The sequence below is a fragment of a genome, unplaced genomic scaffold (genome assembly GCF_019419815.1).
Source record: "Pyrus x bretschneideri cultivar Hongxiangsu unplaced genomic scaffold, Pyrus_bretschneideri_v1 Contig3, whole genome shotgun sequence".
In the NCBI taxonomy this organism is placed as follows: Eukaryota; Viridiplantae; Streptophyta; class Magnoliopsida; order Rosales; family Rosaceae; genus Pyrus; species Pyrus x bretschneideri.
Window position 1 is genome coordinate 13,239,837 of NW_025999612.1, and position 16,670 is coordinate 13,256,506.

General features: G+C 35.4%; 2 protein-coding genes and 1 pseudogene across 2 annotated transcripts; all 3 read right to left on the reverse strand.

Annotated features, from left to right (window-relative positions):
* LOC103946905 (transcription factor HHO3) lies at positions 1 to 2,187 on the reverse strand. The gene is made up of 4 exons (XM_048589154.1): positions 2,040 to 2,187; positions 1,757 to 1,928; positions 1,345 to 1,639; positions 1 to 1,066 (listed from the first exon to the last, which is right to left on the reverse strand). Exons 1-4 carry the CDS (start codon positions 2,121 to 2,123, stop codon positions 859 to 861), a joined length of 759 nt encoding a protein of 252 aa, XP_048445111.1. The 5' UTR covers positions 2,124 to 2,187; the 3' UTR covers positions 1 to 858.
* Positions 2,188 to 2,302: 115 nt separating this feature from the next.
* On the reverse strand, positions 2,303 to 2,794 carry LOC125479728 (annotated as a pseudogene).
* A 9,039-nt stretch (positions 2,795 to 11,833) lies between these two features.
* Positions 11,834 to 12,802, reverse strand: LOC108867213. The gene has a single exon (XM_018647384.2). It carries the CDS (start codon positions 12,800 to 12,802, stop codon positions 11,834 to 11,836), a length of 969 nt encoding a protein of 322 aa, XP_018502900.1.
* Positions 12,803 to 16,670: the final 3,868 nt, after the last annotated feature.

Consider the following 16,670-nt stretch of genomic DNA (forward strand, 5'->3'; position numbering starts at 1 on the left):
CTCCAAATGCCATATTTTGACTTTAGGCCCAAATAAGTAAAATTGTGCATATTTTAGGTGCAAACATAAGCCCCCCAAGTATTACAAATTTGAGCAAAGTTTGTACAACTTACAACTCCAATATGCTCTTCCAGAAGATTGATGATAACAGGCATAAGAAACATTAAGCATGAAGAACACATGAAAAAAGCCTCACCACTAAGCCATATTTTCTCTTGTAGCAAATGGGAATATTCGAAAGTCCACCATGACAATAAAGGCACAATGAGTGGAAGCCTTCAAGCCATGTACTGATCATAAAGGGCAGCTTTGTTTGCTATGACTTTTCAATGCTCATCCATATTCAAATTTTCAGTTCGATTTGGGAACCCAAGTTCAAATGAAGCTCTAACTTTATACTTCTTAACCACGAACTCAAGTGAACACATATAAAATCTGACGGCTAACAGGTCTTCAAGAATTAACCACAACAAAAACTCTTGGCGCGGCTGTTGATGGTGGTTGCTAAAGTAGGATAAGATTTGATTGTAAGCATTAGAGAAGGTTGATAAGGCCCACAGAGTCATCCGGCGATGATGTGAAAGAGCAGCAGAAAAGTCAGACATGCCTGTCAAGCAAGATAATAGCTTCATTGGGCACCAACCCTATGTGCAAATAGCCCATCGGTTAAGATATTCAATCAGGCAATCCTCTGCGGCCACGGTTGTAGTCTTTGACTTCATCGTCGTTGTCGTCCTAGTCCACGGGCTCTCGGTTGCCTTGCTAATCAACTCTTTGAACTTGCTCCGTCGGATCATTGAGTTATAGTCCCACATTCTGGATGAACAAGCCGCTATGGTGGAGTGTCGTTTGCGAGGCTCAGGACACTGCCGTTGAAGTGCTTGCTTCTAATGATGTAGCATGGCAATCAATTGTCTTTAATTCGGAATCCCCTGTTTTGGTTGAATTCTGGGCTCCTTGGTGAGGGCCTTCTGATATGGGATTCGAAGCAACGAAAGATGCTTGACCTGCTGTCAAGGCCGGTCCTGAGTTTTTTGGTGCCCAGTGCGAAAGCCCAAAATGTGCCCTTTTTAATACAGAAACATTTGTTTAAAATAAATATTTTGCGAGGATAATCACATGTATATGTAAAAAATTCATCACTAGTAGCATGCAAAATGCCTTCCAATTTCTGTCATGTATGTGTAAAATTTTATTCACATCAACAAAATTATGATTAAAAAAAGATGAAAAATCACACATACGCAGAACACATTAAACACATCCAATACATCCCAATCTAATCACATATTCATCCAATCATATAAAATAACATATCCCACTAAATTAATCTCAACTGCATACCATGTGAACCACCAAGTTGTTGAAGAGAAGAGCATGCAAGAATCGGCGGTGCAACTCCGGTGACCAGTTTTGCCTTTGTTTCCCTGTCCATCTTTCTTTTCTTTCTTGTTGTTCCCACCACTTCCTCCACTCACGGTGTCCGTGGTGGAACTAGTAACCGAAGCCGAAGAAGGTTCTTTAGCCACTGGTCCATTTGTCTTTCCAATGCTTTTTTCCCCTTTTGAAAGGTTGAAAAGCACCCCATTTCTCTTCATCTCCACCACTATAGCCTTTAACTTGATCCTCCTGCCATTACCCTATGCCTAAAAATCAATACTTTCAACTTCTTCACCTTAAATTTTATAAGCAACCAAACAAAAGGGCAGTCACAAAATTTACTAATATTGATGAAGGTGGAGTCTTTTTTTTATACCTCTTTGAGTGGTGCATCTGGAGTTGTATGAAATCCTTGTTAATGGAATGAATTTCTCAAAAACATGCCCCTCACTTGAAGTCTGCTCAGAACACTCAGATTTTCCATGCATGTAATCTGCAGTTGCATCTGAAATCTGCTGCTTGCACCTCTCAATAGCTACCGAAAAACTCTAATTTTGAAAACAGAAACCAGAACAATTCAAGCAAAAGAAACAAAGCTTCTGACTCAGAAAACAAAAATTAAGCTGAAATTTGAAAAGGGTATGTGCTCTCCGTAATACCTTGGGCTTGGACAGTTGGGTGACAAGCTCCAAGCAGAGAGGGAGCTCCCTCTGAAAAACTTGAATCCTATACCTCTCCTCCATGCCCAAAACCTGACGACTTGTACCTTCCAGATCCCCTTTATGTTATATTATTTTTTAATCCCCAGAACCTGGACAAGTTATTCCCTCAAACCTTTATTTTGGGCTTTGGACAAGAAAAAAAAAATTTATACCTAATTATTTGGATTTTGTTTTTTGGGTGCCCCTTTTAACTTTAGGCCCTAGACAATTGCCTCGGTTGCATTGCGCCTGGGCTGGGCCTGCCTGCTGTCACCAATGAGGTCAATTGACACGCCATCATTTTCAGGTGTAACCCAAGATACCCTTCAACTTGCCCTTAGACTCCTTCTTGGTAGTAGCCTTGATTTGTTCATAGGTTGCAACTTTCTCAAGCCTCATTTTCCAACAGCCTTAGCAACTCTAATGCTGCTGGGAATAATGTTGAAGGAAACGGCATGTCCACCTCTTTGGTCATTCTGTGATTGACCGTTAACAGTCTTTTGGGTGGCAGTAATGGAGTGCATCGTGGTCATAAGACCCTCAACAATTCCTAACCTGTCGTTGATAACATTGGCAAGAGGAGCAAGGCAATTGGTAGTGCAACTAGCACTGGAAAGAATGTTGTTGTCTGGCTTGTATTCCTTCTCATTGATACCAACAACAAACATGGTAGCGTCCTTGCTAGTTACAGAGATGATAAATTGGAAAAATGCCCGAAGTCAGGTAAACTGGAAAATATAGAGAAAGAGTGAGAAAGAGAAAGGAAAAAGAAAAATAAATGGGAAGAGGAAGAAGATAGAGACTTCGGGTAACTATGCTCAGATTTTTTTTTTTTTTTTTGTCTCTTTTTCATATAATATATATAGCTTATTTGGGTAAAGTAGAAAACAAACATTGAGAGAGAGACATGGAGAAAGAGAAAGGAAGGGAAAGAGAGAAAAAGAAAAGGAAAAAAGGGAGAGAGAGATCAATAATAAAAAGGAACAAAAATAGAAAGAGAGAGGGGACCTTTTTTTGGGCAAAAGGGAACAGAAGAGAGAAAGAAAAGGAGAAGGACAAAAGAGAGAGAGAGAGAGAGTGAGAGAGAGAGAGAGAGAGTAAAACTTACATTGGGCAAATGCAAAGTCCTAGGGCTGGAAAAAAATCCCAAAAATCCCAAACCAAACCGAAAAAATCCCGATCCCAAACCAAAAAAATCCCAAACCAAAATTCCCGAAATTTTCGGTATGTAATCCCGAACCAAACCGAAATTTTCGGTATGGGATTCGGTATTCCATCTCCATTTTTTCGGTATTCCCATACCGAATTGAAATAAATATGATTAATCTTTTGGTTGTTTCTATATTCCAGTTGTCTCAACTAATGTGATTAATCTTTGGATATTAGTTTAAGTTCATCAGAAAAGTTTGATTATATATATCAGTATACATATATTATACTAGTACCTTAATATTGTGCATGCATATTGTTAATTGATAAACTAGTACATTAATAAAACTAATTAATATAACTGATGTGGTGTAATTCACTATAGGGAGGTTAATAAAGGGTATACTGATAGTTATAATTGATGCACCTTAATATTTGATGTAGTTTAAGTTCTAACTAGTACTAATAGTTAGTGATATGAAAAGTTTGTATTTGAATTATTCATTATTTATTAGTTGTAAACAATTTAATTTCCTCTTTTATTTTCTTAATATTTATTATCTATTAGACTATAATTCAATGTAACTGATTTGTGGCTTATTGTTTTAGACACGGCTAATTTGGGAGGTGAGGAGAATACAACACAATTTTGGCTCATAACTAATTTTTTTGATTTTGGGTTTGTTACTTTATTTATAAACCTTGGCTTGTAACTACTATTTTTGCTTTTGAGTTTGTTACTTTATTTATTACTTTATAATATGTCAAATTTTAGTCCAAAAGCCCAAAAGCATTTTGGGATTCCCGATTTGTCCCGAAATCCCGAAATTATTTCGGGATTCCCGAAAATTGGGATTCCCGAAAATTTGGTTTGGGATTGGGATTGAATTTGGAATTCCCAAAAATTTCGGTTTGGGAATCGGGACAATGGTTTCGGTATGGGATCCCATACCGAACCACCCCGAAAGTCCTGTCGGACATTCGGGCAAGCTGCAAAAGCAAATTTCTACATACTTCTTCCAACCTCAGCTATTCAATTTGATTTGAGAACCAAATCTGAACGAAGCTTTCATTTTACTACTTCTCACCCATCAAAGATGGTGGCTAACCAATGGCAAAGTTAGGATTTGTCGGAGGGAGGGGCGAAAATTAAAAGAGTAAAAGGTTCCAAAATAAATGTAGACAACCAAATTCTTTTAGATAATAGATAATATTAATTTCGCTCATATATTATCAAAACAAACAAGTTACAACTGTTGCCGATGAAAATTTATGCCATAAATTTGCTAATTATTCGATAGCTTTAAGGGAAAGGGGCATTGCAGTGATGTCCATCTCTTTGATCATAATACTATATGGCCTCATCTGGTCTAGAGGACTGAATTTATATGTGTGTCTATTCAAATCCAATCCTAGAATCCAAACAAAGCCTATATTTGATACAAGCCACTGTAGTGTGATATGCCAAATGTGAAAACAGAGAACCTTATCGTACCAATTTGAGTTTTTTGCAAACATATCTACCTAATAAACATTAACTTCTTCTTTTTTTAAGATAAAAACTGCAACTTTAATCAATAGTTGATGTGTCAGCCCCTTCCAAGCATCAAATTTTAACAAAAGTTGTACTCTTTCGAAAAATGGCGGCTAAATTTTGCCTGAAAATTTACTTATTAATCAATAATCAATATCCATAGTACCCTATAATTCTTATAAAGAATGTCAATTAAGCAAATATTTATGTTAAACTATGAATTAGTAATTTAAATTAAAAAAGGCAGAAGGCATGGCAGTGAGGTGGGAATTGGGGAAGTAAATGTGAGGTTAATAAATAGGGACGAGTGGTCCCCCTTCTGTTGTGTTTTTCTTTTTATTTTTCTTTTTCTTTTCTTTTTTTATAAATATTTTTATGCCCAAACGACGCCGTTTAGTATCGATTATTTTTATTTTAAAAGGCAAAGGACACGTCTTCTTCATATGATTGTTTCTAACAAAACACAGGTGCTGCACGGAGATGCAACCTGCAGAAGCATGACTTCACTTTGCCTTCCAATCCACTTGCAAAGCATGCAATGCAATTGTCTTTGATTAAACAATGCTTTTGGCACACCTTCACCGTCCAAACAAAAAGGAAAAACATTATTTTAATATCAAACCATCCCATGCAACTAAGGGTTGATTTGGTATTGCCGTGTTTTGATAAAAAAAAACTGTTTCTGCTGTGATGTGAGAATAAGCAGCTGTGAAATAAAGCAGTAGAGTGTTTGGTAAACTTTTTTGTAAAAGTGCTTTTGAAAAAAAAAAAAAAAAAAAAGGCAATATTATAGTGTTTGGTAAACTTTTATATAAAACAAATGTGAAAAAGCTGGTTTTTCAAAGCTGAGTTTTGCAATTTCTTGTTTTTGGCTTTTTTTTCACCCAAAACTGTGAAAAAAAAAATTGAAGCTGAATGTTTACCAAACACAAAAACAGCTCCCAGCTTTTTTTGATACCAGCTTTTCTCAGAATTACTTCAATACCAAACCAAACCTAAATATCTTACAAGTTAGCCTTTTTGCACAATAATCTTCCAAATAACATATTTTAACTTTAGGCCCATATAAGTAAAATTGCGCATATTTTAAGTGTAAACAGCTCCAAACCAGCTATCCTATTTATAAGCCCGCATAAAGCATGCGATGCAACCAACACTGGAAAAGATAAAACACAACTTGAAACCGTTTACTTGTCTTGCGTCACATTTCGTACGTTCACATTCATAAGTCTTTATTTTAGTAGTTCAATATATGTGTGTAAATATTTTTAGTTAATAAACATGGGTGACCACCTTGGAGTGACGCACTATTTGGTAAAATAAGTTGATCTAATTGGTTGATTTATATATATTCCAAACTATTGTGTTCCAGACGTAGCTTTCTATCGGAATAGTTTATATTTCAAACAACTAAATGAGCAATTGTCAACTTTCATAAAAGAACATGGATAGGTGTAGTGTTTTGTTAGAAATTTCTTGCTTCTAGCTACGATGAAGAATGAAATTTGTAACATGGTGAACTCTATGACTTGATGTTTTGAAGCATTGAAATTTACTTTCTATCATTTGTGATTAATTTGAAATGAATTCTGGGCACTTTTAATTGAAGATTTTTTGGTTTCCTGGATATAACTATGTGGTGTATTATTTTAATCAAATTATAATGGTAATGGTGGGGAGGTAGCATATATAATAGGCATTATATGTGCTAGGTTCAATGTTCAAAACCTTCCCTTATAAAGTTATAATTGGAAATAATAAAAATTAAAAAAGCCCAAGAAAGAAACGAAAGTAAACAATAAGGATTAAAAACTGGTTCATCGGATTTTCTTTTCTTTTCTTTATTATTTGTGTTTCTACGAATCATAATGATGATGAATCTATTTTATCGGAATTGGATCTCTTTCTGAACAAATGATGGGGCAAACGGCTACAAACAAAGAAGTTCTTTTAAAAATTATAATAATTGTTGCCGTTGGATCAAAATCTAACGATTTGTATTATGTGATCATGAGTATCCCACTATTTGTCCAGGGATCCAATTCCTATTTTATCAAGCATAAGTCATAAGACGGCCCGATTAATCAAATAACCCTTCCTTTAACAAGCTTTATACCATTCTTTCGGCACGACTGAGGATATAGATCTATAGCTCTCAAGGTCAGAATGTAAGCAGCCTAGCTCAAGTTATGGTCTTTAATTAATATAAATTTCCCCAATCAGTTTTCCATCTCTATTCAATCATATGGACATGGATGATCTCATTGGTGTGACGCAAGATTTGTTATAGTTGATATTGATTGATGTTTGTATAACTCTTCTGCCAATTCTGCAACTTGTGGATATAGTTCTCATTATAAATTAAATAAAGCCAAAACTCATATAAAACAAATAAAGAATTTTTTATATGGAAATATCTAGAAAGAGGACAATTCTTTAATTTTGCGATAAAAATAGGACATTTTGAATATGCACACAGCATGCAGAGCAACCGGACATAAATAGAAATTTTCATATACCTTGAAATAAGTTAATTGCTCTCGTATATAAATAGTTTATTTCCTCCTATTTTCTGATTTTTCTCTCTACATTATACCTCATTCTCTCTCTTCTCTCGCTTTTTCCCGCACACACTCTCTCTCCCATTCTCACTATGCACACACAGTGTAATTGTCCCGACCAAAACCGTCCAAATCGAAGCCACCACCAATTTCATCTCGTCCTCACGAATCTAAAACACTTAGCCTTGTCACGAATCTCATGCTCGATCGTTGGGATCAAAACTCAACCAAGCCGCGAGTTTTCCAGGCATTTTTTGGCAACATGGCAAAGAATCGAGGCTCGAGACCACCACAACTGGACTCGCATCGACGGTGGGAACAAAGCCCAGTCATTAAGTGCTAGTGTTTTGTTGGATGACTTTTTCAGGATTTGCTTACTGTATGTACACAGTACACGACATGCACATGACATGCTCACATATCTGAGCTAACCAAAAAACCTAAAGCTTACAACTCTATCTTCGAAATCAGAAAAATGACGTCATCACTGTCCATATACACTATATGCACATCACATGCACACCATATGCACATAACTAGAGATCAAGCAACAAGGCTGCTTTTCGCATTAATAAGAAACTTTAACGGCAACCTATTGGTATAGTGGATACAATTAAAACATAATTGTTACGTATATAAGGTTACAGTGGTAGTTTGAAAAGTCTTGTTATGTATATCAATCTCTACTTAACCATGCACATGGAAAATATGATACTCGTTGTTGTTATTTCATAGACACGCATGATCCTTAACGTTCTCTAAGCTTTTTCTTAATTTTGTTTTTCACCGAAGCCAACTAGGTTGTGGTGATACTCGCTAAATTCCGGAGCACAACATACGTGCATCATAACTAGTGAACAATCCTGCTTCTCATATTAAGATGTAGTCATGCACACCACATGGACATTACATAATTTTTTTTACAAATTTCTTCAATTAGACACTTGAATAAAATATTGTTCCAAAACTAGTGAACATTCCCGCTTTTCATATTAAGATGTAGCCATGCACACCACATGCACATTACGGAAAAAAAAAAATTACAAATTTCTGCAATTGAACACTTGAACCAGAAATTGTTCCATCCTAGTTTTGTAGCAAGTCAAAATTCTAAACTTTATTCCACAACCCATTGGCCCCAACATGAAACACAAACCCTAATTTAACTTCCAACTATTAATTCATCTTACAAACAATCATGTATTCCATAAATCATTGATGAAGGAACTTAGAACTAAACACCCTACCTTATTATGCCTGCCAAAGCTTCAATCGCAGGAAAAAATGGAACTTTCTGGCCAAAACAAAAATACGGTACAGAACCCAACTCACTCTTCTCACCTTTCTCTTGCATTCATTTGTTCGAAATTAGAGGTATGAGGTCAACCCAAAACTCAGCTCACTCTTCTTACCTCTCTTTGGACCTCCCTATCTTCGAAATCAAAGCTTAGAGATTTGAGATGAACCTAGAAACCCAGAGCTCATAGAGCTCTCTCAACATCCCTCTCCTCCAAATGAGAACGGTGATGCAATGGGCTGATGACTTTTAGTATTTATATGTGGGTATTTTAGTAATTTCGATTTTGTGCATGGTGTGCATGACTTGTGCATGGCCAGTTTGTCCTATTTATGTCCCAAAATTAAAAAAATTGTCCCATTTTGAAGTATTTCCCCATAAAATAAGACTTTCAAACTTGTATCCCATATGTACAAGATTAAGTGAACAAGATGGCTTATGCCATTGGACTGACGAAACATTTAGTAAAAGACCAACTGCCGAGCTGGTTTTTGATGGTGCGCTGCAATTAAATGAGAAATATTGTAGTCTTTCACAAAGCACATGGCTATAGATGTGAAGTCTTTGATTAAAAATATTTGTAACATGACAGCATATGGCTATAGGCGTGGAGTCTTTTGTTAGCAATTAAAAGTTATGTAACATGTAATTGACTTCGTTTCATAAGAGCTACATCTAGAGGATGGGAGTATAATTAAAAGGGCACTTGTAATATATATGCTAACCTACATCAATGTCTTAATTTTTTAGGCGATAGAATTTGGGAGGTTTGCATGAAACAAAATGGACTTCAACATAACAGACAATGACAACTTCACGAAACTAATAGCCTCTATAATGAGGAAATGACATATTAGGGGTGGGCAAATGGGCCGCAGGCCTGCGGGTAGGGGTGGGTATTAGTGGTTCGGGGTGGGTACGGGGCAGGTTTATATTATTTTATACACAAAACAGGGCGGGGTAGGTAGGGTCCAAGCAAACAGAGGGGCGGGCGGGATCCAATCTTCTGAAGTCACAGGCCCCCGACCTGAACTGTATCCAATAAACCTCACAACTTAATCACACACACACACACGCGCACACACTCAAATCTCATACACATCACATCTTTCTCGAAGACTCTCCCATAGTCATTCCTCTTCATCTTTCTCTCCCATAGTCCTCTTATTTAATCTCTCTCTGAGAGTCATCCTTCTCGATCTCTCTTCCCCAGAGTCCAGACTAACTCTTATCCCTTTCGATTCTCAGTCCCCTCTCCCACTCGAGTCAAGTCCTCCTGTGAACACAATCATCGCCATCGTCTACTCCCAAACGTGACCATCCATCGCCGCCGTCGAAAACACCACCATCATCATGCGATTCAAAATATCATATCATTTTCTCTCAAATTGAGGTAATTTCAAAATTAGGGTTTTTGAATTATTTGGTTTTTGAGTTCAAGGATTTAGGACTTATGAATTATGATTTTTGAAATTTCTGGGTTACTGAATTTAGGGATATATTTTCTAAATTTTCTGGATTTAATTGGTTTTGGTTTTGATTTTAGTTTAGCTTTGGAAAATCATGTTGTAAAGGATCTAGCTGGACTTGTTGAAGTCTTATTTTTATCCACTTTGGGGACTCGATTTGGTTTGATTTCAGGCCATTGGTTCAAGTTTGGTGGTCCATCTGATGGCAGCAGCGGCGGAGGATGCAGTGCAGGCTATTAGGGTTTTTTATGTTGGGCTTGGTTTCGTTGGTTTGTATTGTCTGTGGGCTTCTCTTGTAAATGTAAATGTGTTGTTGGTAATAAAAAAAAGCAACCCACTGTCAGACCCAACAAAAAAATACCGAAAAAAAAAGAAAAAGAAAAAGTAATTCTGTCCTGAACCGGCCCATTTGAAATGGGTCGGGCTAGGCCCGGTTCCCAAACTCAAAATCCTTTTACCTTGCCCGGCCCGACCCGTGCCTAGCCCTATGACATATCCAAAAAAAAGCAAAGAAATACATTCAAGTTTTGAAATTATCAACCATCAAATTCACAAGACAAGTAACACTTTAAAGCCAAACTTCATTTGCTACCTGAAAATACTATTTACCCTATGAAATTTGCCCTGACGAACAATATTTCGTCAAGTCAAATGGCTTTGCTCGATAGAAACTCTAGTTGGTCGGATAAAGTTGGTCAACATTAGGTTCTAGCCAAAGACTTTGCACGGCAAAATACTTTCAGAGAGCAAGAATAAATTCGCTAGGCCAACATTTGACCCCAAGGGAAACAATGGCACGTATTTTGTAAAGGTTTACCCAACGAAGTGTAAGTTCTTCAGCTTGAAGTCCTTTACCCGATGACACATTTCTTTGGGCAAAGTGTTAGTAAAATTGCTTTCAAAATGCCTTAAAAAGTTTTCTTAAATGCTCACAAATTTCTTTTTTCTTTTGCGAAAACAAAAAATTTTGCATTTTCACAAAAAGGGTGATTAGTCACGGGTTTTTTTATAGGTTTTGCAAAATAGTATAAAAATCATCATGAATCTATTTGTTTTCACTTTCGCATCATCGTTAGGTTTTCAAAATTAATGTAGAACTTATGTTGATATTCTTTAGGTTGAACCTGATTTTGGCAATTTTTTGGACGTTACTACTATTGTTTTTTTACTTATTTTTTAGTTTTCATGTTAAATATGTTGTTATAAATGCATTTGTGGCACAGTAAATAATAAAACAGCTTCCAAATGCCTAGTACACATTTTTTTTACTAGCTGCTAGACAATGTGTATTATTTGTAAGATATTACATTATCCTTGATTGAATCCATAGGAGTTGGAGCAATTAATAGCTCAGAGATGTTGATGTCTTCCAACTTAGTTGAGTTATGAACATTCATAAGAGTTAGACATCTGAATCACCAATGTTTATTACTATTGCAACAAACACACGGACTACATTATGAGAACTAGTGAATCATACACATGCAAATGACCTATCCACAGAAGGAGATAGGACATGAGTTTATTATTATTGCTATAAACCCATGGATTACAACGAAATTTAAAATCCAAAACCAAGGGAAAAAGTAGTGATGAAAACTAATGCCACTTCCGTTGGAAACACGACTGCATTCAGCGCACGCAACAAGACTTTTAAACCCATAGGTGACCCAAATGGGACGAGTGAAGTCTCGTGAGGGTTTCCAGAGACGTTACCCACAAACATCAGATGATCATGATTATCATATAAAGCTGCGAATGGCTGTGTAGACATCAACTCCTTGGGGATCAGGTCTTTCGTCGTTGAGGCGTAATTCAAATCTATTCTCAACGAATGGTCTTGTGTAGAGGTTACTTTGAACGTGGCGCAACCGGCAGAGCACGTTGTTGTTGTTGTTGCTGGCTTGACCCACATGCTCGGGCTTGAACAATGTGCAAGCCCAATTCTTTTTGTTTTCGTCTCGTTGGTCAGCCGCGGCCATGATCAATTGCTTGTCTTTGTCCATCCTTCTGAAGTATTTGTTGTTGACAGTGCATTTGATATGCACGTAATGATTAGCTCGGTCGTCTTGATTGTTTGCCTGCTCTACTTGGAAGATTGAGTACTCACTCTTAGGATCCTTTCCGGAGAATTGGACAATCTCATGAGTTTGGTTTTCTTCATCAAGCATGTAGCGCAAGTATTTGTCGCAGCTGTTTGATTTCAGCACAAAAGTGTTTGGTAGCGCAAGTGGATCCAAGTCGACGACTATGCACACATCCAAATCGTTTTGGAGGTTGGGGTCTGCTCTCTCCGCAAAGAGACATTGACGGAAGTCGTTACAAGTGAGTGACATTAGATAGTGCCCGAGTTGCACGTGGAGTATTCGGAGGACTGTTTTGTTGTCTGGATGGAGAACCCGAGGCTCGAACAATGTGCAGGACCAATGGTTTAGATCTTCCTCTGGTTCGTCTGCCTGGGCAACAATCCAATGCTGGTGATCGTTCGCCCTTCTCAAGTATTTGTTGTTGTAACAGCATTTGATATGCACGAGTCCTTCGTAACCGCCGTACGCAGGCTCCATTTGGAACTTTGTGTTCGGGCTCTTGACATCCACTTCAGAGAATTGGAGAAGCCCATGAAGATTCTCGTAACTTTGATGTATGTAGCGCAAGTATTTTTTGTTGTTGTTTGATTTCAGAGCAAAAGACCTTGGTAGTAATGCTGCCATGGTAATTGGGATATGATCTCTCTCTCTCTCTCTCTCTCTCTCTCTCTTGCAATTCTCTAGTATGCTCTTCTCCGAACCGCCTATATCCTATTTATATAAGAAAATTGCTACGACTGTAGCTATCCTATTTTTTATTATTCACGAGTTAGATGACAGTTTAGCATATAAGTTTTTTTTTTTTCTATGCTCACATGATGTCCACACTAATGACTCAATTAATATATTATTCGGAAAATTCTATTCTAATCCTTGACCAAGATTACTTTTTGAATAAAACCTTGTCTAAGATTAAAAACTAATTCTAATCCTTGACATTTAATTGTAATTTTTAATATTAAATAAGTTGTAATAATTATTGAGTTTTTTTTTCTAGGTTATATATTGATTCCCATAAATAATAAAAATGTTATTTATCATTGATAGTTATTACTAAGTTCCCATAATAAGAAAAATCATATATTATTATATATTTTTCATTGTGCGTGAATTTGTTCATATATATGTATATATTTTTTGTGTATATGCATATTACATACATACATATGTTTAGATACTATAGCTATGTATCGAGACGTTCACATAAAAAATTATGTACTGATACATTCGTACCAAAACTTACGAACTGATACTTATGTATCTATGAGTAAAATAAGGTACCTAAAGTTATGTACCAATACATTCGTACTGATACTTCCGTACCTATGAATAAAATAAGGTATTGAAAGTTATGTATAAATGGTTTTTGTTTTGTTTGTAGATTTTTTTTAATAATAAGAATTTGAATTTTGAATAAATTTTTATATATTAATATTATTGGAGCACAAAAAAAATAATATTAATTATGGATGGGTAAAGAATTTCGAATGGTAAGTTTATAAATAATAAATGTGCTATAATTACTTAAATATGGTAAGTTTTACAAATAAGGACATATTATATTTTGAAAATCATTCACGTTACAATCATATTGTTTAGAGCATACAATAAACTATTTATAAGCCGATATCCTCTTTATGGTCATGATCATGTTGGTCCGGGCTTATACATAAGTTTTTTTTTTTTTTTTTTTTATAGCGAACTAGTATATGTCCACACACAATGTATGTGTGTGTGTGAAATGTTTTATTTTTGTTCTTAAAATTGAAGGAGAGAGAAAGAGCGTAAGAGAGAATGAGAGAGTGGGGGAGAGAGAAAGAGAGATTTAATTAATTAATTTTTTAATTTTTAAAATTATAGATTTTAAAATCACCTATAAGTGATGCTTAAACAAAAAACAGAAAGACTGATTTGTAAAATTACATTACTACTCTTAACTTTTTTATTTTGATACAAGACTAATTAGTCTTTTCACCATATTTTGAATTTTTGATTGACAAAAAGGATTCTATTAATATGTAATTTAGATATGTATTATAAGTAATTGATTAGGAATTTTGGACCGAGCTCGAGAATCAGAAGTTCAAGAAGGTCATCAAATTCTTCAATCTTATTTTTGGGATGGAATTCTGAACACGGAGTTTCTTTACACTATGTTTGGATGAGGAAAATAAATTTCGAATTTTGACAAAAGTAGAAATTTGTAAATTGACATGCACTAATTCTCTTAATTGGCATAGAAATTTAGAATTTGCGTATAAAGTTGGCATTTGGGACATCTAATTTCTAAATTTAAATTTCATATAAATACGTGTCATTTCTAAATTTTTATGGGTGAAAGTTTAAAAATATCAAATTCCGTATTCAAATTTCATTGTTTTTTTTCTTTAGATTAACCAAACAAGAAATTCACAAATTCTAGAAAATAAAATTATGTCATTTCAAGTTCCGTCATTTTAAAATTCCTTAGTAATCTTAAATTTTCTCATCCAAATATAGTGTTAGGATATGAGATTGGCAAAATCTGTAAAACCCTACTTTTTCTCTGGTTTCTTCTACAATAGGAATCGAAATTCCACTGAAATAGTTTCAAAATTCTGTCGAAGTTCAAACGATATTTTCATTAAAATCTCCAAAATTTTAAAGATATTAAACCGATTCATCAACATAAAAATAAAATTATTGAAATTTCGTGATAGTCTTTATAGAAATACCTTGACACCCTTTTTGATTATCAGTGACCTGATTTTCTCGATATTTCAACGATTTTTATTCATTGTTATGGTGCAAAACGGAAACACATGACTATTTTTTTTTTAAAAGGGGACAGCTGGTGGATTCGTTATAGCAGTCCACTTTTTCAAGGGCCAAGAAGACTCACAAAGACATTTCAACCTCCCTCTAGCCACCACCAAGAATCAAACGCAGAATGTGCCATATGAAAACACATGACTATAGGTATAGGGACCTTGTTAGCTGCCGTAATCAAAGAAAATTGTTGGATATAATAATAATAATAATAATCTAAACTACATATTAATAGAATCCATTTTGTCAACCAAAAGAATGTGAAAATACTATTTTTTTTTATTGAAATCTCACTTACAAGTGACGTAAAGATATATCTAATATTAAAAAAAATAAAAAATAAAAAATCTCCCACCCACGTTTCTATCTCGCTTTCTCCTTTTCATTTAAAAAAAAAAATATTCATACACACAATGTGTAGGCATATACTAATAATATACTAATAATAATAATAACAACAACAACAACAATAATAATAATTTCCTCAGATCAGTATCCCATCTCTTTATAGATATGAACATGGCTGATCTCATTGGTGTGACGCAAGATCATAAGACTTTCCAACTTGTATTGTGCAAGATTATATGAACAAGATGGCTGATGTCATTGGACTGACGAAAGATTTTGTCAAATAGCTTCTTTCAATTGTTTGGTTGATGATATCATTGAAAAAGGCTTTAACCAATGCGGGGAAAGTTCCTCACCAAAAGACCGACCGCGGGGTGGGTGGCAGTATTTTTTTAGTTTTAGGTTCATCCAATCTGGCTTGTTTTCTACATTGAATGTTTACTCTTGGTTTTTGATGGAGCTCTGCAATATATGAGTTTAAGCATTTTGGTTCGTTTATAAATAACAGCGGGTTGGAAACTTAATTAAGAAAACATTTTTAGGCTTGACATGGATCCTATAACACACCTCTGGAAATTAACTTATACATAAGGGTTTTTTTTTATTTTTTATTTTTTATTTTGGGGTCAAACGATAGATTTTGTTAGATTAAATGTTAGGTTAGCCATCGATGGAGTTCAAACCCACGCCGTCATGCAAGAGCTCAACACCTTTGTTCAGGCTGGATTTTGGATCTGGTCCCTCGCATAGCTCCCTAGGGTTTTGGCTCTGTCTTGCCTGTCGGGCAAGATCTTGTTGCTTGGTATGCTGCAATACGAGTTTATTGTTAGTTTGAAAGGGGCCTTTGTGGGGCATGAAGTTTAGGCCTTGAGGTTCACTATCAAAACTAACAAGGATTTGAGCGTGCCATTGTTATCTTTGTATAACAGATTGTTGAATAGGTGTGAATTAAGTTGATTACTTGCGCCACAAGTTATTTAGACATTCATCAAAGGATTGTCACATATGAGTTAAGTCTGTATAAGGTTCTTTTCTTGCCTTGTAAACAAGGACTTTTAATTCATAGTATTGTATGTCCAAAATGAAGGGGTTCATGGCCCTTCCAACCATTTCCTTGATCAAAGTTTGTTTTAACAAAAATAAAGTCATTAACTTAACCAGATTTGATTGCAAATGAAACTCTTAAATAGAAAATAGTTTGGAAATGATTCACAAACATGAAGGAAAGTGCACTAAATAATAGATCTATTATATAAGTACAAACAAAAGAGACTCGGGCAAGATTTAACCATGTCGGGTAAGGTTCAACTTCTTGCAACCTCTTATCTTTGTGTTT

Bases quoted from the DNA above. Each gene is read 5' to 3' on its own strand.
- LOC103946905 (XM_048589154.1), bottom strand. From the start codon at position 2,123: ATGGAGGAGAGGTATAGGATTCAAGTTTTTCAGAGGGAGCTCCCTCTC. The intron at 1,929-2,039 runs GTATTACGGAGA...TTTCAAAATTAG, and splicing joins CCCAACTGTCCAAGCCCAAG to AGTTTTTCGGTAGCTATTGA. The intron at 1,640-1,756 runs GTATAAAAAAAA...TTTAGGCATAGG, and splicing joins CAGATGCACCACTCAAAGAG to GTAATGGCAGGAGGATCAAG.
- LOC108867213 (XM_018647384.2), bottom strand. From the start codon at position 12,802: ATGGCAGCATTACTACCAAGGTCTTTTGCTCTGAAATCAAACAACAAC.